This window comes from Pinus tabuliformis, chromosome 2_1 (assembly GCF_031772625.1).
Source record: "Pinus tabuliformis cultivar Carrire ecotype Pingquan chromosome 2_1, CPIR1, whole genome shotgun sequence".
Classification (NCBI taxonomy): domain Eukaryota; kingdom Viridiplantae; phylum Streptophyta; class Pinopsida; order Pinales; family Pinaceae; genus Pinus; species Pinus tabuliformis.
Genome location: NC_142299.1, coordinates 660703881 through 660727236, shown reverse-complemented (window position 1 = coordinate 660727236; position 23356 = coordinate 660703881). Strand labels below are relative to the sequence as shown.

The window sequence follows — 23356 nt, the reverse complement described above, 5'->3', positions numbered from 1 at the left end:
TTTATTAAGCATGGGTTTCATGCTCAAAGATATTTGTCAACGAGTCAAAGCACCCATTGAGTGCTTCTAGGTTTTTGTCAGAGTTAAAATCTATGTCATTGTGTAAAAGACCCTTTCAGGCATTTGTATCTTGAAAAAGAAAAAATATTATTGTAATTATTATAGTGTTTACGACCAAGTTTACCAGCCAACTAAAGTCGACCTAGAGTGGGTTTGAAGAGCCACTTTGAAGGCTATATAAGGATAGGACTTTGACCTCCATTGAGAGAGACACAAGCACACATATCTTCTCATTTGTTCTACGACTAGAAGAAGGAGCAAAGGATTATCAAACCTAGTGAAGTCAAGTGAAGGAAGAAGGCTACCCTTGCAGAAGTTCGATATCTCTTTTATGCCCATGATAGGTCTGTTTTGCGAGGTGCCTATGGTTACCTTAGGTCTGAATTTGTTGGAAGTATCACATTTTACTTTTCTGAGAATATCAAGGCTAGAAGAGCTTTCTTGTGGAAAGATCCTACATTGTTACCCTTGGAGATATGGTTGGTTGACTTGTGTCATGATAGAAGCAACTTGTATTGGTCTTAGAAGTCTCCTTTGAAGTTGATAAGAAGTGGTTTGTTCGAGTTTTACCCAAGTTGTGGGGTTTTTCCTTAGCACGGAGCATGTATCCTTTGTTTATTGTCTCTTGTGACCTTCATTTTTATATTGGTAATTGTTTGATGAAGGTAAAATTAACACAAAATAATTAATAAGAAGCCAAAAAGTGCACAAATATTTTTCAAGATAAGGAAAATCATCATATACCTACATTACCCTTGATTTTCCAACAGATGGAATGATCTCACTTTTACATTAGGGTATCCTTGTATATATATGGGACTTGAGAATTTATGGTGTTGTTGAGGCCTCGAAAATCGTTGCCACAACATTGGGGATAACCACCCACCCTGGACCTTAAAACAACTCATTTTCCGTTTGGGATAGTGGCTCCACCTGGTTCAATTAAGTCCAATTACCTTCTCCCAACCGCTATCGGCTTTAAATATATCTCTAATTGCTAATAGCTAGGGCCATCAGATCAATTCTTCAAGCTGATCAAGTAAGAAGAATGATCCTTAAGTTGTTTTTGTGGAACAACCAAACCAATCTAAAGTTTTGCCTCAAAAGAGGACTTCTAGAAATGTAGAATTAATCTAAATGCTTCTAAAATGCAAGAAAAAGGAGCTAAATCCTAATCCTATCTCAATTAGGCATATATAGATCTAACCCAACCGAGAGCAAGATATTTAAATGATTTGGGATTTAAATATGTTTGGCTTATAATGAATATCAAGCTAACGAAATAGTTCAATTAACTAACATTATGAATACCAAAACATATTCTATTCAGAGACCTCTTAATTGAAATAATTAACCGATAACATTTAGGAAGTAGTTCACAAAATGATATTGATTGTTAAATCAATAATTCGAATAATTAAACAAGAATATGAGGAAATAGTTCACATCATATCATTATTTCTTAAATCGATATTAAAAGAAAGATTTATGAGTAAATAGTTACTCAAAAATCAGAATTCAACACATAAGAGCAGAGATAAATAATAACATATGATTGAGACAAATTACTCATACTGACAATAGTTCACAAATATGAAGAAAATGACACATTCCTGCCATTATAAACTAAAACTAGTATTTAAAAATAGTATTAAAAATACCAATTCATTAAATGCATTTCTCTGGCTCTGGTGTTAAACATTCTTTTACAATGCTTGAACTTCTGCTTTTAAGACTAGAGTTGTAATAATACGAACTTTGCCCATCAAAACATAATTCAGAGTGAAAAGGAAAAATCCTTAATAATCCTTCAGATCTGAATTTTCTCCTCTATCCTACAACTCTAAATCCTTTATATAATAGTGCCTTCAAGAATTCGTGAATTGCAGAGAAGAGTAGAAATACCATGTAATAAGTAATCTGAAAAGATAAATTCACTATTTATTTATGAAAAAAACATAGGCACAAAGATAGAAATACTAGATGCACGTTGCTCAGCTCATAAAAGAAATAGCAGCGGCTTATTATTTCTCACAAAGATGATCCCAGGAGTACAGTAGTGCAACTTCTCAAAATTATTTATGAAATTTCCTGAAACAGTGTTCTAGTCGTTCTACTAAGAGAAGTGTGAAAATACAATAGTGAGAGCTTTCGTAAGCCTTTCTTCATAAAATTTCGGACCTTTATTTCATACAAAAAGTAAGCTTAAATAGCATGAAACAACTGAATCTATTGTGCATAGCGTTGAGGGCATTTAAACAGATCCCTTCAATACACTTAAAGAAAAATAGTTTTTTGGTAGCAATTTTCTGAAAGTGATTTGCTATCTTCATAGGCTTTGTTTGTTCCATCGGATTATCTGGAGGTTTGTCTCTCTATTTGAACTGAATTGTTGCTTATCAGCATAGCTTTCCTCCTTTGTCATGAACCTAAACATGAAAAACACGAATCGACAAGTAAAAATTAATGAGACTAATAAGAGAATTTCATTTGAAACAAATCAATTTTGCAAGAAATTAGGAAAAATGTAGAGCATAATAAATCCCAACAAAACCATCATGGAGAGGAATACAGATTGAGGTATGTGGTAAGAGAGGTGGACTTTACAGTCCTATCACATATCTCTTTTATACAAGGGGTAGAACTTAGAATAATCGCAATCGTTTGGAGGTCGAGACTACTTCAAATAAAATCACAATCGCAATTGTGGAAAGGTGGATGGCTAACGGTTTTTTGGAGGGGGACAGAAATGGTAAGTGGTTTGTGAAGAGGGGGTTCCAAAAGAACAAAGGAGTGACGTGTGGATATATGGCTTGGATGAAAAACCACTTTTCGGACCCCCCCTGAGAAACTTAAAATGAGCGCAGGGGGGTCTGAAGTCTTCTCCATCGTTGATCCAAGCAAATTTGAGCCATTTATTAAATCAAGGCAAGTCAGGATTTTATATCGCAATCGACGTTAAGGAGTGGAGGCAAAGGAATATGGTTTAAGTCTCGAATATTTGTGATTTTCGATTTGCAGGATGACGTGGAGGATGATGTCATAGGTTACGTGGCAGATGACATGGCGAAATGGGTCTTATCGCAAAATCATAATCGACATAACGCAGGAGGCAGGTAGCAATGATCCTTTGGTATTTGCGATAGTCGGAAATGTGGGGGAATTTATGAATTGACATGTAATTTTTATCGGGTCTGGGGCTTATCGCAAATCGCAATCGGCATGAGGCATCATATCGCAATCGCAATCGGCAGTGCGGAAGGATTAAGACTGTGATTCTTGCGATTGCATGGACGCGGGGGGATTTATGAACTGGAGTGAATAATCCCGGTGGGTCCAGTTATATCGCATATCGTAATCGGGAAAGGGAAGAGTGCTTGGCCTTTAAATTTTTACGATAACCAGCGGATGTGGGGTTTTATGGATTGGCATGTATAATCCCGTTGGGTCCGAGCTTAATCGCAATCGCAAATCAGCGTAGGTAATGGGGTATGACCCTTTGGTAACTGCGATAGCCGCGGACACAGGGAATTTTATGAATTGCATTGTATAATCCCGTCAGGTCTGGCTATCACAATCGGTGTTCAAAGTGGGGTATGGACTTAAGTTTTTTTATTTTTAGAATTTGCGATAATTGTGGATGCCAAGAATTTATTTCTTATGATTAATTTTCTCGTCGAGTCTGGTTGACGAATATCACAATCGATGTTAGCGAGGAAGTCTTTGCCTTTGGATTTTTTTTATTATTATTATGGGATGTGCGATGCGGAGTATGGTGTAGAGTCAGAGTTTAGAAAGAATTTAACCTTTGGGAATTAAAAACTCTAACTATTTTGTTTTTTATTTAAATAACCCATATTTTAAACACTTAAGGTTTTTTTAAAGCCTAAGTATAGTCTTGGTCTCGGAGGCTATTTGAAATTTGGTTTTTTGGATAATCAAGGTTTAATACTTAGGTTTTAATTAAAAAACCTAAGTATTAAGATTTGATTATAGGATTTTATTAACAATATTTTTTATGTTGATTTTCTATTTATTATTTTTTTTTGTTTTTTAAAGAGATAAAAAAATCAAAGGCTTTCTAAAACTAAAGGGTCCCTATTTTAATATAATAAATTTCATAGGAAATTTATAATATATTAAAATGGGGTTTGTTGAACAGTACAACAATTGGCAATTCACTGGAAGAACCAATTATCTCTGATAATAATGAAATTTTCCAAAAATTCAGTAAAAATAATTTAAGAAGTGAAAACTATTTTTCAAAATATCTAGATAAATAAAATTACTCTAGCTATAAAACTCATTAAATTGCAATTTCTTTTAAAAACCTTTTGTGAATGAAAAACTCTTATTTACTTGTATCAGCCATTAATCAGTTGTGAAAATAAAGTAGGGGGCCTTTTATGACTTAACTTATAATGTACTCGTTCGTCACAGGTAGAGCCACTGCTGCCAGCAAGTGTTCATAGCCCCGACAGGGTTACCTTTTAACCAACAACAATCCAATATCCCATCCATTTAATAGTGCAATAATTAGAGGTAAATTTTATTTTTCTTTTCTTTTATTTTTTGATGCTAAAAAGCCATTGTCTTGGTTTGGTGGCCAGATAATGACAATGCCATTCACTAGTAACAATCAAACTAAACAAGTTGGCTCGTGATGAGACCCCTTGTCTTACAATTAAAAATCGTAAGCCATTACCCTGATTTGGTGTTCAGTGTGGTAATGTCAGTTTAATTGGTTCCCTATGAACATGGTAAGCAGGCTCGTGATGAGACCTCTTATCTTTTTAGATTTTTTATATTTTAGAATTACACTCTAAAAATTTCCTTTTTTAATGGATGGGGAGGATCGTTGACTCCTTAAGAGTTTTGGATGACAAATCCAAGTTGAAAGTGTTTTAGTCGTAAGACGGTCTTTACTTTTTAAGGATAACCTTTTTTGACTAAAACTAGAGTAAAAGGATATAATTTTTTAGGTTTTTAAAGATTTTACAACTTAATGAAAAAATTTCAGAGTTAATAATTTTTATCTAATTTTCAATTTTCATAACCACTTCCTGAAAAATTCCTACTTTCAAATTGAAAAATCATAAAATGGTTTTCAAGAGATGTTGATGAAAGGCCAAGAGTATGTCATTTAACATTATTATCTAAAAGAAAAAGTAAATGTGATATGATAACTGAATTCTCAAGATATAACCATTCACAAGTATGATGATAAAATCACTCAAAACCAAATCTAAAAGGAAAACTTTACAAAATTGTTTATGCAAATTTCTTAACAAAAGAGGAAAAAGATAATGAAGAAAACATTCCTTCTTATGTCGAAATCTAGATAAATCGAATTTGCAAAGTTAAAATCATTTAGTAATAATTCAGTTTGAATGAGGAAATTTGCTATTTATTTATCTTTTTTAAAAGCAGAACTTTGAAAAAAAAAAAAAAATTAACCATTTTCTAATTAGAGTAATGCTTTTGAAGAAAAATATTAAGGTTTAGAACTTCCCCATTTTGGTTTATTCGATGAAAATTGTTACTGCTTCTTTGAGCTCACAATTTGATCTAGTGAAGGTGTGAAAATGCTTGTGAAGAGCTGCAAAAGAGAGTTACATATCAACAGAAAATAAGAAAACAAAACTAAATCTAAAAAGTAAAGAAATGAATGAAAGTGAGTATATGAGACTTACCATTGAAGAATTTCATTTAATCTTACTGGAAAGATATGACTTTCTCCAATGCAAGGCAATTAACTCAAAATCATTATTTATTAAATCTTATCTAAACTAATCTACTCCTAATTCTAACTTAATGAAGGAAACATGACTATGTATAATCATACTTCCAATGTAACCATTCTCTCGTTTTATTACCTACCTGTATGTACAAGTCAAACGTTAGTAAAAATATGATAAGAATAACCAAAATAAAACAAAATTTATTATTTACATCTAATTTGAAATTATGTACAAAAATAAATTTATTTAAAACTAACATGTTATTAAACCATCTCTTTTGGAAAGCATTCTCTAAGAAAATATCTATGGGATCATCAAAGAATGGATGAATATTTGTTAGAGAATGAAAACTTTCCAAAGGAGATGATGGCAAAGCATGTTGTGAAGGAAGAACACTCTCAAGATTTAAATTTGACTGATGATAAAATGATTGGAATGAATTTCTGAATGTTGAATTAAATTGGAAACGAAATAATTTTTTATATTCAGGATTATGAGAAACCAATTCATCATTTTCACTTAATAAATCTCGATGATATTCAATATTGAGATATTTAACATGTTTGCAAAAAGAAAAGAAAATAAAATAAAAGGATGGAAAAACAATTAAATTGTTATGAAAGCTAAAATTACAAAATAATTTTACAAGGCAATTCTAGAACCTATTGTGGATTTCAGTGAATGAATTGTCATTAAAAGGACATTCCCTGAAAAAATTAAAAATGTGAATTTCTAAAAGAGAATCAGAATGAAATACATTAGAAACTAACAAAATTAACTCAACAAAATTTGTTGAAAATGGCAACAAGAAATGCTAAAAATAGAAGTGCTAAAAATAGCAATGTTATAAATAGCAGTTCAGGTACCAGTGTTGGACTAAGCAACAAGGGATGAAAAATGGAAGTGCTAAAAATAGCATTTTTATTTTTAGAAGTTCGGGATAGATTCCTATTTTAGTTAGTCCCTGACTAAAATAGTGAAGTAAAATTCGAATTTGATTTTAGCAGCTGTTTGTAAAATAATTAATTAATTCATCTTGAGTTAATTAGTTAAGGAAAATAAAACATGAAATCTATGTGGGGACATGCAACAGTTTCCCCATTAATTGAGGAATTTATCCATCAGTTAAAGAGATAAGGATGAGTTGTAATATTGAGTTGTAATTAGTTGGCTCTGTTAACTGAGTCAAGTCCAGTTAGATTCGTTTAAATAGTTTGTTGAATTAACGTAAGTTCAGTTAGTTAATGCTTGCATGCATGTAACTACTGCACTTCAGATAACTGAGTATTCTCTCATAAATAACTCATGCATGTCAGTTCAAACAGAGGCCTAGTTGAGATCAAAGGAGGGACAGTGTACTATCAGTTGGATGGATTTTTCCTATAAAGGAAACTCATCTATGCAGAAGGATTTAATCTCCTTCAGGATTATGCAGTTACTACTGGGCCAAGTGAGCAATGTGAGGTGGGAATTCACATGTGTGGAAGCACTAGACCCCAAGAAAAACTGCGCAAGGAAATAGGAGGCTTGGAGGGCAAAGGATAAGGTTTGTGAGAGGCCTTTGACTGTCTATGAGCAGCAAAGGGATTATACTGAGAGTTGGTTGGCTTCCAAGCTAAGGCTTTGTGTAATTCTGTGACTATTTCCACTTGTATGATAATATAGAGATTGGGGTTTTAGGCTGAGGCTTTCCCCGGGTTATTTCTTCTATGTTATGTGTGATTGATTTCTAATTCTCAGTTATATGTGTTCTCATTGATCTTGCTCATATTTGATTAAGCTTCTGCAAAGTGTTGTAGAAGTATATTTTGTATTATGTTTTAGTATATTGCATAATCTGTTGATCTACAGTGGGAATTTCTACATGGTATCGGAGCAAAGGTGATCAAGGCGAAGAATAGTATACAAGAAGGAGAAGTTCAAAGTTTGTGGTTCCTAAATATAGAAATCGAGTTCTTATCACATCTCTATTTCACCTATGGCGTTCAGCGATTTAAGACTCGAGTATGCCCTTGATGGCAGCTTGAATTATATAGCTTGGAAGGATCGCATGGAGACAATATTAGAGGATAACGGTCTAAAGGACTTCATTGATCAAGAAGTCCCCAAGCCAACTGATGCTACTCAACTGGCGAAATGGAAGAAATGTGTGGCTAGAGCAAGGAGAATCCTCCTGGAGGAAGTTCGAGACCACATTGTCTCGAGCCTCCATGGGAAGGAGACACCATTTTCGATGTGGAAAACATTGAAATATTTATATCAGAATAGCAGCGATCAGAGGAAGTTAGCGCTAAAAGACAAGCTTCGTAAGATCAAGTGTGAAAAGGGTGACACGATCTCTACATATCTGAACAAGCTCACCACCTACAGGGATGAGCTTGGAAGTGTAGGGATCATGACCGCTGATGATGACATGGTGAGTCTTGCACTCCTCGGTCTTCCTAAGAGCTAGCATAGCTACCAAGACTCGGTAAATGGAAGAGAAAAACTATTGGATTGGGAACAACTTTGGTCGGATCTGATGCATGAGGAGATAAGAAGAAGCACTAGAGATGGTTCTTCATCCAAGGAGGATGAAGAAAATTGCACCTTAGAAATTAAGGTGAAGAAAGATGATGAGAAGGATTCTCATCCCAAATCGAGTTCTTCCCATGATGGGAAGAAGTTTGACAAATCGAAAGTGCGATGCTTTCGTTGTCATGAAGTCGGCCATTTTGCTACAAATTGTCCACTGAGGAAATCCAAGAAAGGATCCATGGAAGGATCAGAAGGTGAGGCACTGGCCTCACAGTTCGAGTTGGATTCCACACTCTTCGCGTGCATGCTTTCATCCATGGTGGGATGTGGTTGGTTTCTTGACAGTGGAGCTTCTTTCCACATGACCGGCAACAAGAGTTTGTTCAGTACCTTGGAGGAGAAAGATCTCTAGATACTCATAGCGATGGGTAATGATGAAAAGTATAGTGTCTCAGGTGTAGGCACGGTTTTTTTTCAGAGGGAGCATGGAGCTCGCATTACCTTGACCGATGTCAAGTATGTACCAAGACTGCAGAAAAATTTGGTGTCGATCGCAATGCTGGAAGACAGAGGCTATGATGTAGTCTTCAGTAAGGGAAAGGTTTTCCTTCGACACATCACCATGAGACAAGCGAAGCAGATCGGCTCACGAGTCAAGAACCTGTATGCTCTTGAGGTTCAAGATGCATGCAAAGCCTTGAAGAGTAAGGCAACTGATGGAGACTTGGTGGTCGAGAGGGAGAGTGCATTACCTCTCAACATGCAGCCACAGGAGAAGTCTCAGACGATTGTGGAAGAGCCACGATTGGTGAAGCAGCTTCAGGAGGTTGTGGAGCAGCCACAACTGGAGAAGCCGAGAGGAAACCGAGTGGAGGCATCCACTCATGCAGAGACCTCTAGTAGGGGGAAATTTTGAGCCAAGTGGGCAGAGGGATCACATGCATCCATACCTCCAAGTAGGAGGTGGGGCGATGTGGAGTGATAGTCCCAAGAAGGCTAGAATAGTGGCAGGATCCTTGAGGTACCCAACCTCTTTGATTCGACTTTGCTACGGGAGCCCCAATGAGGAGTAGCAGGACTGGCTAAGTGGGTAGAGATAGATGCGGATGGAGCGACAGAGAGAGCTACAATGCAGGAGTCCCAAGACTGTGTAGAGCTAGCAGGCTACAGTAATGCGAGAGGCACAGGAGTGTTGCACCAGTGCAGGATGGCACAGAGAGGTGTGCAACGATGCAAAATGCATGGAGTGTTGCAGCAGCTCAGAGGTCACAGAGGGAGCACTTGTCAGCAGCAAAGGGAGCTTCAGCATCAGAGTATGTTTCTAACCCAACAGAGAGGTCAGTTGGCAGTATTTTTGTTTCTGGAGTTGCTGGAGAGTCCACCCTTGGAAGAAGTGTTGCATGCAGAACATTCCAAAGGTTCAAGATCGGGTTCGAGTTGAAGCCTTTCTTGTTGAGAGGGAGTGTTGAAAATGGCAACAAGAAATGCTAAAAATAGAAGTGCTAAAAATAACACTGTTATAAATAGCAGTTTAGGTAATAGTGTTGGACCAAGCAACAAGGAATGAAAAATGGAAGTGTTAAAAATAACATTGCTATTTTTAGCAATTCGGGATAGATTCATATTTTAGTTAGTCCCTGAACTAAAATAGTGAAGTAAAAATCGAATTTGATTTTAGCAGCTGTTTGTAAAATAATTAATTAATTCATCTTGAATTAATTAGTTAAGGAAAATCAAACATGAAGTCTATGTAGGGACATGCAACAATTTCTCCATTAATTGAGGAATTTATCCATCAGTTAAAGAGATAAGGATGAGTTGTAATATTGAGTTGTAATTAGTTGGCTCAGTTAACTGAGTCAAGTCCAGTTAGATTAATTTAAACAGTTTGTTGAATTAATGTAAGTTCAGTTAGTTAATGCTTGCATGCATGTAACTACTGCACTTCAGATAACTGAGTATTCTCTCATAAATAACTCATGCATGTCAGTTCAGACAGAGACCCAGTTGAGATCAGAGGAGGGACAGTGTACTATCAATTGGATGGATTTTTCCTATAAAGGAAACTCATCTATGTAGAAGGATTTATCTCCTTCAGGATTGCGCAGTTACTACTAGGCCAAGTGAGCAGTGTGAGGTGGGAATTCACATGTGTGGAAGCACTAGACCCCAAGAAAAATTGCGCAAGGAAATAGGAGGCTTGGAGGGCAGAGGAGAAGGTTTGTGAGAGGCCTTTGACTGTCTATGAGTAGCAGAGGGATTATACTGAGAGCTGGTTGGCTTCCAAGCTAAGGCTTTGTGTAATTCTATGACTATTTTCCACTTGTATGATAATACAGAGATTGGGGTTTTAGGCTGAGGCTTTCCGCCGGTTATTTCTTCTATGTTATGTGTATTCTCAGTTATATGTGTTCTCATTGATCTTGCTCATATTTGATTAAGCTTTAGCAAAGTGTTGTAGAAGTAGATCTTGTATTTTTTTTTAGTATATTGCATAATCTGTTGATCTACAGTGGGAATTTCTACAAAATTCTCAAAACTAAGTTTGTATTCAGGAGACAAAATTAAAGCATGTGAATCTTCACGAAATAAATCAATTTTCAAAATTGGCGCAGTTTGTACAAGATGTGATTCTTTGTCGTCGTCATCATGATAATAGTCATAAATTACCTTCTTCTTATGAAAATCAAATGACTGATTTGAACTAACAGAATCACAAAATAAAAAATAAGAAGATTTTTCAATTAAAGGATTATCATTCAAATGATTGCTAGATGTAGAATTTTCAGAACAAGAACTAGGAAAATTATCAACTGAAAGATTAGTGTGATCATCATTAACTATACTTTGATTTGAAAAGACATTAGGATAAAGAAAATAATGCATTCTAGAATATAATGACGGCTTAGAACTTGTCGAATTATAATCTAGGTTTAAGGAAATTCTTTCAATTGCAGTTACATGTTCTAAATTTTCTAAAGTTGCCTTCAAAGAAGATAAACTGATGTGTTCATTTTTCAAGTCTTGTAGATTGGATTTTATTGGACCTATTGATTGATCACATGCATTATTAAAATTTGTTTCAATTGCATCTTCAAAAAGAAAATGAGAATTGAAATTTTCTAAAGAAGAATGTTGTGATTCAATTACAGTTTCAAGTTCGGGTTCCATAAAACCATTTAGTGATTCAAGACTAGTTAATGAATTAGATGTGTCTTGTTCTTCATTAATTGATTCATTATTTTCAATATGGGAAGAAACAAGAGAAGTGAAACATTCAATTAAATCTTCAGTTGAAGGAAAATCATCTAAATGAAATCTATAACAAAATGACCAAAATCTATTATAAAAATCATCTAAAGATTCATTATCATACATGTAAAGATTATCTAATTCTAAACACAAACTATTGTAACTGTAATTTTGATGTGCTTTGAGAAATACCTAGCAAAAATGTTTTCATGAATGAATTGACTTCTCGGGAAGCACCAAGAACCGTTTTCAGATCCCTCCTCTGAATGTGAGAGTGAAAAGCCTGTTGATCTCATTATCAACGATTATATTAAAATATTTCAATCTATTAACAAAACCAGTAATATGATTTAATGCGGAAATATTACTCTCACCATCGAACTTTAACTGTGACAAGGACTCGATCTACTTCTTGGGCATGCCTCATGTAGGCTTAGGTGAACTGAATGCATGACCAAGTGTAGGAATGCATATGGGAGCCATGATTAGTTTAAAATAATATAAAAAAATTTAAACAAATAACTAATTCAGGGCCCTCCTTCTAGCACCAAAAATGTTGAGGCCTCGAAAATCGTTGCCACAACATTGGGGATAACCACCCAGTCTGGACCTTAAAACAACTCCTTTTCCATTTGGGATAGTGGCTCCAACTGGTTCAATTAGGTCCAGTTACCTTCTCCCAACCACTATCAACTTTAAATATATCTCTAATTACTAATAGTTAGGGCCATCAGATCAATTCTTTGAGCTGATCAGGTAAGAAGAATGATCCTTAAGTTGTTTTTGTGGAACAACCAAACCAATCTAAAGTTTTGCCTCAAAAGAGGACTTCTAGAAATGTAGAATTAATCTAAATGCAAAATAATTCTAAAATTCAAGCAAAAGGAACTAAATCCTAATCCTATCTCAATTAGGTAGATATAGATCTAACCCAACTGAGAGCAAGATATTTAAATGATTTGGGATTTAAATATGTTTGGCTTATAATTAATATCAAGCTAATGAAATAGTTCAATTAACTGACATTATGAATACTAGATGCACGTTGCTCAGTTCGTAAAAGAAATAGCAACAGTTTAGTCTTTCTCACAAAGATGATTCCAAGAGCACAGTAGTGCAACTTCTCAAAATTCTTTATGAAAATTCCTACAACAATGTTCCAGTCGTTCTATTGAGAAAAGTGTGAAAGTACAATAGTGTGAGTTTTTGTAAGCCTTTCTTCATAAAATTCCAGACCTTTATTTCATACAACAAGTAAGCTTAAATAACAAGAAACAACTAAATCTATTGTGCAAGGCGTTGAGGGCATTTAAACAGATCCCTTTAATACACTTAAAGAAAAATAGTTTATTGGTAGCAATTTTTTGAAAGTGATTTGTTGTCTTTGTAGGCATTGTTTGTTCCATCGGATTATCTAGATTTTTTTCTGTCTGTTTGAATTGAATTGTCGCTTATCAGCATAATTTTCCTCTGTCATGAACCTGAACACGAAAAACAGGAATCGATAAGTAAAAATTAATGAGACTGATAAGAGAATTTCATTTGAAACAAATCACTTTTGTAGGAAATTAGGAAAAATGTAGAGCGTAATAAATCCCGACAGAACCATCATGGAGAGGAATGCAGATTGTGGTTTGTGGTAAGAGAGGTGGATTTTATGGTCCTCTTGCATATTTCTTTTATACCGGGGGTAGAACTCAGAATAATCACAATCATTTGGAGGTTGGGAGTACTTCAAATAAAATCGCAATCACAATCGCGGAAAGGTGGATGGCTAATGGTTTTTTGGAGGGGGTCGGAAGTGGTAAGTGGTTTGTGAAGAGGGGGGTCCAAAAGAACAAAGGAGTGACATGTGGATATATGGCTTGGACGAAAAAACACTTTTCGAACCCCCCCCCCCACCCCCTTGAGAAACTTAAAATGAGTGCAGGGGGGTCTGAAGTCTTCTCTGTCGTTGATCTGAGCAGATCTAAGTCGTTTATTAAATCAAGGCAAGTCGGGCTTTTATATCGCAATCGGTGTTAAAGAGTGGAGGAAAAGGAATATGGTTTAAGTCCCAAATATTTTCAATTTGCAATCTGCGGTATGACGTGGAGGATGACGTCACAGGTGACGTGGATCTGACGTCACAGGTGACGTGGATCTGACGTCACTGCTGATGTGGCGGAATGGGTCTTATCGGAAAATTGTAATCGGCATAACGCAGGAGGCAGGTAGCAATGATCCTTTGGTATTTGCGATAGCCGAGGACGCAGGGGAATTTATGAATTAACATGTAATTTTTTCGGGTTCGGGGTTTATCTCAAATCGCAATCGCAATCAGCCTAAGGCATCATATCACAATCACAATCAGCATGAGGCATCATATCGCAATCGCAATCAATGTTGCGAAAGGATTAAGACTGTGATTCTTGCGATTGTGTGAATGTTGGGGGATTTATGAACTGGAGTGAATAATCCTAGCGGGTCCAGCTATACCACATATCGCAATCAGGAAAGGGAAGAGTGCTTGGCCTTTGGATTTCTACGATAGACTATAGACGCAGAATTTTATGGATTGGCATGTATAATCCCGTCGGATCTAGGCTTAATCGCAATCGCAAATCAACGAAGGTAATGGGGTATGACCCTTTGGTAACTGCAATAGCTGCGGACGTGGGGAATTTAATGAATTGCAGTGTATAATCTCATTGGGTCGGGTTATCGCAATCGGTGTTCAGAGCGAGGTATGGAATTAAGTTTTTTTTTTTTTTAGAATTTGCAATAGTTGTGGACGTGGGGAATTTATTTCTTATTGTTAATTTTCTCGTCAAGTCTGGTTGACGAATATCACAATCGGTGTTAGCGGGGAAGTCTTTGCATTTGGAATTTTTTATTATTTTTATTATGTGATATGTAATGCGTGGTATGGCGGAGAGTCGGAGTTTAGAAAGAATTTAACCTTTGGGAATTAAAAACTCCGACAATTTTTTTTTATTTAAATAACCCATATTTTAAATACTTGAGGTTTTTTTTAAAGCCTGAGTATAGTCTTAGTCTCGTGGGCTATTTGAAATTTAGTTTTTTCGATAATCAAGGTTTAATACTTGGGTTTTAATTAAAAAGCCTAAGTATTAAACTTTGATTATAGGATTTTATTAACAATATTTTTTTATGTTGATTTTCTATTTTTTAATTTTTTTTTCTAAAGAGAAAAAAATCAAAGTCTTTCTAAATCTAAAGGGTCCCTATTTTAATATAATAAATTTCATAGGAAAATTATAATATATTAAAATGAGGTTTGTTGAATAATACAACAGGTGTATCCACCTTTTAGCAGATATTCTAGGTTAAGAATCCATGTCAACAATTTCTTGATCCATTCTTTAATATATTATTTTAATTGTGGAACTATAATATCTTATTTAACCAGGAGTGGAAATATTTCTTCTTCAATTTTTTTGAATTCAAAGCACAATTTCTATACTACTACCATGTGCCCTTAATTATTAATAACAAAGGTAACTGACCACCTTTTAATTTCTTCTTCCAAAAAGTGAGTGAGACTACAAAACTGACTAGCCCATGAAGCATTAACCGCAATCAATTCTTCCTCCAGATGTTTCTTTTTTGCAAGCATAAATTATCTTATTAATTATGATCCCTTAAGATCTTGTTGTAGCTACTGTAACACCCTCCAAAATTTTGGCTTGCTCTCAAATTTCGGAGCCTTCCTTGGTCTTTTCCTTGATTGTTGCAAACACTCATGCTCGTTCCATGAGCCTTCTTGAAGTTCTTTGGCCCCTTTTGCTCGTCGGATTAATTGTCGTCTTTTGGTATGCTTGTCTGTTGTATAATGTTTGCGAGCCCTTTTATGGTGGTTTCAAAGGTCGGTGTTTGTGTAAATTAGTTGTCCTAACTATGTAAACATTCGTCACATCCATACACAAAGTCTTGAGCATTGTCACACAAGTGTCGTCACGATTGTCCCAAAGTCTATCTTAAGTGTCGCACTTGTCACATCTTGTCATGAGGCAGTCACACAGAGGGGAATGCTTTGTTTGTTTGTTCCGATGATCTATGTTGTCATGTCATCAAAGTATGTTAAGTGTGTGATCACAGTTCAAGTTCATCACAAGTCCATCTCCCTTCCCGCACTTAGCCATTTTCAGAAAATCTTCCTGACCGAGAAACTTAGCTTCACCAGGCCCTGACTGAGCTGCACATTACACAGTCTCAGCCCTCTTGGATGTGACCCTGCTACCTGGAACTACATAGTGCGTAGTCACTATCCTCCAGGGTTGTTGTTCTACGCAATTCCAAAGTCCAGCAGCCTCCCTTGACCTCCAGAATTGTGCAGTTGTGCCTCCCAGTCTACCTTGAACTGCGCACTTCGCACCTTCAACCCTCAATATTTTCCCTTTCCTGTTGGAACTACATAATGTGCATAGAGCCTAGCCTCCCTTGGCCTCCAAAACTGTACAGATGCTTCCTCCAGTGCCCTTCCCTTAGCCGAAGCTCACTGCCTTCAAAAACTACACAGATTTTCCCTTCAAGCCTCTCTGTTGCCCAGCCCCCCTGCCTCCTAAAATTGTGCAGTTTTTCCTCCCAGGGCCCTATCCCGCAACCCCCACTGCCTGCTTGAACTATGTAATGTTTTCCCTTAGTGGTTGTTGCACAAAATTTTCCCTGAGTAGTCACTACGCAAAATTTTCCCTCAGTGGCCACTGCACAAACTTTTCCCTCAGTGGCCACTACGCAAATTTTTCCCTTAGTGGGCATTGCGCAAATTTTTCCCTCAGTGGGAACTACGAAAAATTTTCCCTTAGTGGGCACTACGTAAATTTTTCCCTCAGTGGGCACTGCGCAAATTTTTCCCTCTGTGAGAACTGTGCATAAATTTCCCTCAATCTGGCCCGAGCTGCGCACTGCATAGTCTTAGTGATCAAGGTCTCCCCCTATCTTTTAGAACTGCCCAATGTGCAGTCACAGAGCCCTTTCTCCCAACCTATGACTTGTCCCGAGCTCAATTCATGGATAATAATGCATCATCTTAGACTAGGGGATTTTCAGATTGATGTTGTCTTGTCATGAGTGAATTGTAGGAACAAATACACTATTAAGTCATGGCGAGATGATGAAGAAGGAAATGGAGGAGGGAAGCATGCCTAAAGACTCTCTTCCAACTAAACTCACAAGTGGATGTGACCCTGCTACCTGGAACTACATAGTGCGTAGTCATTGTCCTCCAGGGTTGTTGTTCTACGCAATTCCAAAGTCCAGCAGCCTCCCTTAACCTCCAGAATTGTGAAGTTGTGCCTCCGAGTCTACCTCGAACTACGCACTTCTCACCTTCAACCCTCGATATTTTCCCTTTCCTGTTGGAACTGCACAATGCGCATAGAGCCTAGCCTCCCTTGGCCTCCAAAACTGCACAGATGCTTCCTCTAGTGCCCTTGCCTTAGCCGGAGCTCATTGCCTTCAAAAACTGCACAGGTTTTCCCTTCAAGCCTCTCTGCTGCCCAGCCCCCCTGCCTCCTGAAATTGTGCATTTTTTCCTCCCAGGGCCTCATCCCGCAACCCCCACTGCCTGCTTGAACTATGTAATATTTTCCCTCAGTGGTCATTGCACAAAATTTTCCCTGAGTAGTCACTACGCAAAATTTTCCCTCAATGGCCACTGCGCAAACTTTTCCCTCAGTGGCCACTACGCAAATTTTTCCCTTAGTGGGCACTGCGCAAATTTTTCCCTCAGTGGGAACTACGAAAATTTTTCCCTTAGTGGGCACTACATAAATTTTTCCCTCAGTGGGCACTGCGCAAATTTTTCCCTCAGTGAGAACTGTGCATAAATTTCCCTCAATCTGGCCTGAGTTGCGCACTGCATAGTCTTAGTGATCAAGGTCTCCCCCTGTCTTTTAGAACTGCACAATGTGCAGTCGCAGAGCCCTTTCTCCCAACCTTTGACTTGTCCCGGGCTCAGTTCATGGATAATAATGCATCATCTTAGACTAGGGGGTTTTCGGATTGATGTTGTCTTGTCATGAGTGAATTGTAGGAACAAATACACTATTAAGTCATGGCGAGATGATGAAGAAGGAAATGGAGGAGGGAAGCATGCCTAAAGACTCTCTTCCAGCTAAACTCACAAGTGGATGTGACCCTGCTACCTGGAACTACATAGTGCATAGTCACTGTCCTCCAGGGTTGTTGTTCTACGCAATTCCAAAGTCCAGCGGCCTCCCTTGACCTCCAGAATTTTGAAGTTGTGCCTCCGAGTCTACCTCGAACTGCGCACTTCTCACCTTCAACCCTCAATATTTTCCCTTTCCTGTTGGAACTGCACAATGCGCATAGAGCCTAGCCTCCCTTGGCCTCCAAAACTGCACAGATGCTTCCTCCAGTGCCCTTCCCTTAGCCGGAGCTCACTGCCTTCAAAAACTGCACAGGTTTTCCCTTCAAGCCTCTCTGCTGCCCAGCCCCCCCTGCCTCCTGAAATTGTGCAGTTTTTCCTCCCAGGGCCCCATCTCGTAACCCCCACTGCCTGCTTGAACTATGTAATATTTTCCCTCAGTGGCCATTGCGCAAAATTTTCCCTGAGTAGTCACTATGCAAAATTTTCCCTCAGTGGCCACTGCACAAACTTTTCCCTCAGTGGCCACTACGCAAATTTTTCCCTTAGTGGGCACTACACAAATTTTTCCCTTAGTGGGAACTACGAAAATTTTTCCCTTAGTGGGCATTACGTAAATTTTTCCTTCAGTGGGCACTACGCAAATTTTTCCCTCAGTGAGAACTGTGCATAAATTTCCCTCAATTTGGCCTGAGCTGCGCACTGCATAGTCTTAGTGATCAAGGTCTCCCCCTGTCTTTTAGAACTACACAATGTGCAGTCACATAGCCCTTTCTCCCAACCTGTGGCTTGTCCCGGGCTCAGTTCATGGATAATAATGCATCATCTTAGACTAGGGGGTTTTCGAATTGATGTTGTCTTGTCATGAGTGAATTGCAGGAACAAAAACACTATTAAGTCATGGAGAGATGATGAAGAAGGAAATGGAGGAGGGAAGCATGCCTAAAGACTCTCTTGCAGCTAAACTCACAAGTGGATCTATCAAGGGGAAGCAAAGGGACACAAGTTTGCAACTACCATCCAAGACTTAAGATCATTGAAGACTCTACATTACCAAGCCATGCGGAGGAAAAGAGAAAGCATATCCAAGAAGACATTGAGCACTCAACAGCAACAACGACCTAACATTGCCACATCATTAAGCAACCCATGTTAGCAGTGTCATGTCATGAGTAGTCATATGCCACATCACTATTGTGGACCATGTGTATTGTATCCAAATGTATTGTAAAGTGGAAGTCGAAAGGACACACATGAATATGAAGAGTCATGTAAGTTGAAAAGTCATAGGAAGTTGAATAGTCATGAGGGTAGTCAAAGAGTCATAGGGGGGAAGCATCACCCCTTAGTTATAAATACCTCATCATCATATGAGTAGAGGACTTTTCACCTTGGCTCCTCCCGCAAGGCTTTAGAGAGACCAGCAAGTTCTTTGAGGAGCAAGGAGTGGATCCAATGTACCACTATTGGAGCTAGTGATGTATAATGTAAATATGTGTCTTGGAACTTTTGCTTAATAACATAAGCCTTTCAAGGCCAACAGGTTCTTCATGCATGGCTTATGAGTTTTTGTACGACTATTCTATGTACGTTTGTATTTCATGTTTGTTTTCACATGTACTAAGATAGTTGAACTATTTCGGTTATTTTAGTGCTTATCTTGTTGAGAATGTGTTGTAATGGTTGTTATTGTTGTCCCATCCTTGTGGACTATTCCACGGGATACTAGACAAGTCTCTCTTTACTTATTGGTTATAACGACTGTCACATCCACCGTGGATTATTATGTTGGATGTTAGACGAACCTTCCCTTGTTTATTGGTTGTTACGACTGTCGCGCCCACTGTGGACTATTCTGCTGGATGCTATATAGGTCCTTCTTGTTCATGTGTGTCTCATCCTGGGTGGTATTATTACCTCTCACTTAGAGACTAATTTTTCTCCCCCCTTTTGCAGTAAGAGAACCTAGACACAATTGCATTGCACACTCACCAAGCACACTCACCTTGCTTTTCGAATATACCATTGCATCATTATCCTATGTTGATAGATAGAGCTAAGGCAAATCTTTAAGGATTTGGTAACCAGGCCTTTATACCGAATGGGACTCCTACACCAAACAATGTGAGCTCTAATTGTGACTTCATATCGAGGAGATCCCCTTGGTTGACGGATTTCCAACACCGTCAACAGATCTTCAACAACTTTAAGTGCTTTGAGATATGCATTACTTCTTCTATCATTGATCCTTACACAATCGACAATTGATTCTCATAACATCTATATAATTGTCAACCATCCTACTTTTATCTATTTTATTCTTTTGTTTGAGGCTAAACCCTATTGATCTATAGAGAAATCACGTAAACTAGAGACTCAAGTGATAAAAGTATTTGAAACATTTCTATAAAAATATTCATTATGTCTAGTTATTTCTGCAAATACTTCGTAAAACTTGAAATTATTTGTGAGATATTTCTCAGATTTGAATTAATCTTCTAGGCTTCTAAAATAATATTTGGTTGCTTATTAATATTTTTTGTGACATACAAACTCCCTCCAGTAAGTAATTTAGCAACCTTTTCTACATGTGTTGATGTCCTTGGTATATTTTTATGCATTTGATCTAGAGCAACAATAGTTAATGGTTTTATAAACATAGGTTTAGGACTTAATGCATCCTCAATCTCATTTATCATTTTTTTTTATTTAATATTTTCAAGTTCCTGCTCTAAAATAGAATAAGCAAAAGCATCCCTATAGTTATATGTAATTTTAGGCATCCAAACGGTCCAACTCCCAAAACATCCACTTCTAAGGTCCACTATCGAGTTAGCTTCTTATTTTTCACATGGACCTTTACTATTTTTACTTCCTTTCTACTTTATGATATTTGGCATTGTGCAATGTTCAACATTATTCTTAAAAAAAATAGGTTCTTCTTTAGCAATTTGTTACGCTATTCTCTAACATTCAACAATTCTCAATGCTACCTATTTAGGTACAATAGCATTGTCGACTTCCATGTTAGTGATGTCTCTTGACCCTTCAAAATTCTATGAACCCTTTTTGCTTTGGATTCTCTTTTTATGGATCATTGTACTACATGTTTTTTTCACAATGTTTATGTGGGGGGACCATGTCCATCAACACCCCCCCCCCCATCCAACATGTCCTTCATTGTTTTCTTCTATGCTCTTATTCAAGTCTTGCTTTTTTTTAGCAGAGGAGGAACTCCTATGTGCCTAGGGAAGAGAAGAAGATTATCCATTAGTTGCAATCTTACCTCTTCATTTCGTTATGATCCTTTGATGTTCAGAATTAGTATTCACTTTAGTTACTACGTCTTCATTGCATGTTTGTTTTTCTCTCTTTTCAGGAGTATTAATTGGGTCATTGTCTCCAATTCCTTCTAGAATATCGGCGAAAATAGTATCATACATTATAGATGTCAAATGTTCATAAAATAATCATTTATGATCAAAAACTTTGAGGGGTTCTACTCCCCTTAGGTTAAATGCATTAAGCATTTCAAAAAATTCTATTAAATGGGAAGAATTTCTTGTTATATCATTAGATATATTAAAGGGTAAGGAAATGAATTGCCTCTTTTTCTTCTTGTAAAAAAGGATATACCATGTCTTATATTGTTTGTAAACTTCAACTACAAAATATTGATCACAAACAAATGTAGGAAGAAGAAAATGACTTCCCTCATATCCATATAAAATTGATATAAGTATGATCTTCCTTCTACACATAAATTCATTTCCCTTTAAGGAAATATTCCACTTCTTGATTTATTCATCATGATTATACTCCTATTAACATATATCTAATTTATTTAAGAAATTTATATTCAACAAGTCATAATTAAAAAGGTTCCTTATGTTTCTAGAGAATTGGTTACCAAAACTAAACAAACTCTTTCTCAACATCTAAATTATTCCTTAAAGGTGATCCCTTAAACATATTATGTAATGTCCCTTTTTTGAATGGCCATCGACCCAATATCCAGTTTGACTCATGTAGGTGATAGGGAAGAAGGGGGATCAATTAATCTAATGGTTTGACTATCATTCAGGTAAAAAGAGAAACATTTAGAAGTGATAGTGAATAATTAAATAAAAAAGGGGATATTGAGTGACTTCGGGAACAAATAATAAAGACTTTATAAAGTCACTTTATTAAAAGGTTCTAAAAAGGAGACTCATGGTTCGCTTGCTTGAGAGTGCATGGTCTGGCCTAGTTTGCGCAAGCATACAGCCAAGAGTGGAGCTCAGCCACAATGGATCCAGGAGGCAACTCTGAGATCCCTCCTCCCTCACCTCCTGAAGTAGAAGCTTTCAAGAAACTTGTTGCAGCAGCTGGAAAAAGGCCGATTACTGGAGCCCAGCAGAAATTTGTTAAAAAATTGGACAGTATACCTATGGTGGTTCTGCCGACGGAAGAAACATGCAGATCGGCTCTGAATCTAGCAGAGATGGGACTCATTGGTCAGTTCACAGGGCTCTGGCCATCCCCAAAAGCGATAGAAGATTGGGTAAATCGAAACTGGATCCCGCTAGTTTCGGAAGGAATCAAAAGTCATTTTGTTGGGAAAGGTTTCTTTGTGTTTGTATTTGAAAATGCCAAGGACAGAAGTCTAATCTTCAGGAATGGGCCATATTTTATGGGCCCTCAGGGCCTCTATTTGAACAAATGGTCTCCAGATTTCAATCCGGCTCAGGATGTACCCACAGTTGTTCCAGTGTGGGTGCGACTACCTCATCTCCCCCTCCATTGTTGGAATCAGAGGTCGTTGCAATACATAGGCAACGCCCTTGGTAAATACATAGATCAAGCGGCGAGAAAATATCAATACTCCTACGCCAGAATATGTGTAGAAGTCGATCTGGAAGTTGGTTTACCTAAGGCCATCAAACTTACTGTTGTTGATTGGACTCACATCCAAGAGCTTGACTATGAGTAGCTTCCCTTCAAATGCCGACATTGCCATGAGTATGGGCACTTTGCAAGGTATTGCAAGAAAAAGAACAAGGAAGTAACAGAGAAAGAGAAAGGAGAACAATGGAATCAAGTCAAGAAACCAGCAAACAACAGGCAGAACAATAAATCAAAAGGCAAAGAGATTAGGAAAAAAATCAGCGTAAAGCATGTAGAAATTTTGAATAATTAAACACTTATTCACAGAGATTATCCCAATTATACACTATTGCGGAATGCATGCATAATACATAACCTCCTCTACGTTGATCATCAATTTTGCAGCATTAAAAATAATGAAACATCAATCGCATGCGCACATTAACACAGTATGTAACCCAGGGAAAGCATACAGTTGAAAACCCCACACTATCTGTATATTATAATGATTGAGAACATGTAACAATACATAGTACAATACTCCTCACAAGTACTCAGTACTATCTCCACCTGTTACACACAAAACTAGCTCAGATCTGAATCAATCACAGGTTCAAATCTCCTCCACTGCTTGCCTGCCTCCACTGCGCAATCCTACATGAGAATATATGAGAATGGCTGAAGCAAACTCGTATTTCCTTGGCTGAACCACGCAATCCTCATTGGCAATACTCAATCCATTGATTGTGCAAATCTCATGCACAACTATAGTCACAACTGATAGCAATCTCAACCTCTAACACCTGTC

General features: G+C 37.2%; 1 protein-coding gene across 1 annotated transcript; it reads left to right on the top strand.

Moving 5' to 3' along the window:
• Positions 1–21970: 21970 nt before the first annotated feature.
• LOC149202320 (uncharacterized) lies at positions 21971–22654 on the top strand. The gene has a single exon (XM_089401555.1). It carries the CDS (start codon positions 21971–21973, stop codon positions 22652–22654), a length of 684 nt encoding a protein of 227 aa, XP_089257681.1.
• Positions 22655–23356: the final 702 nt, after the last annotated feature.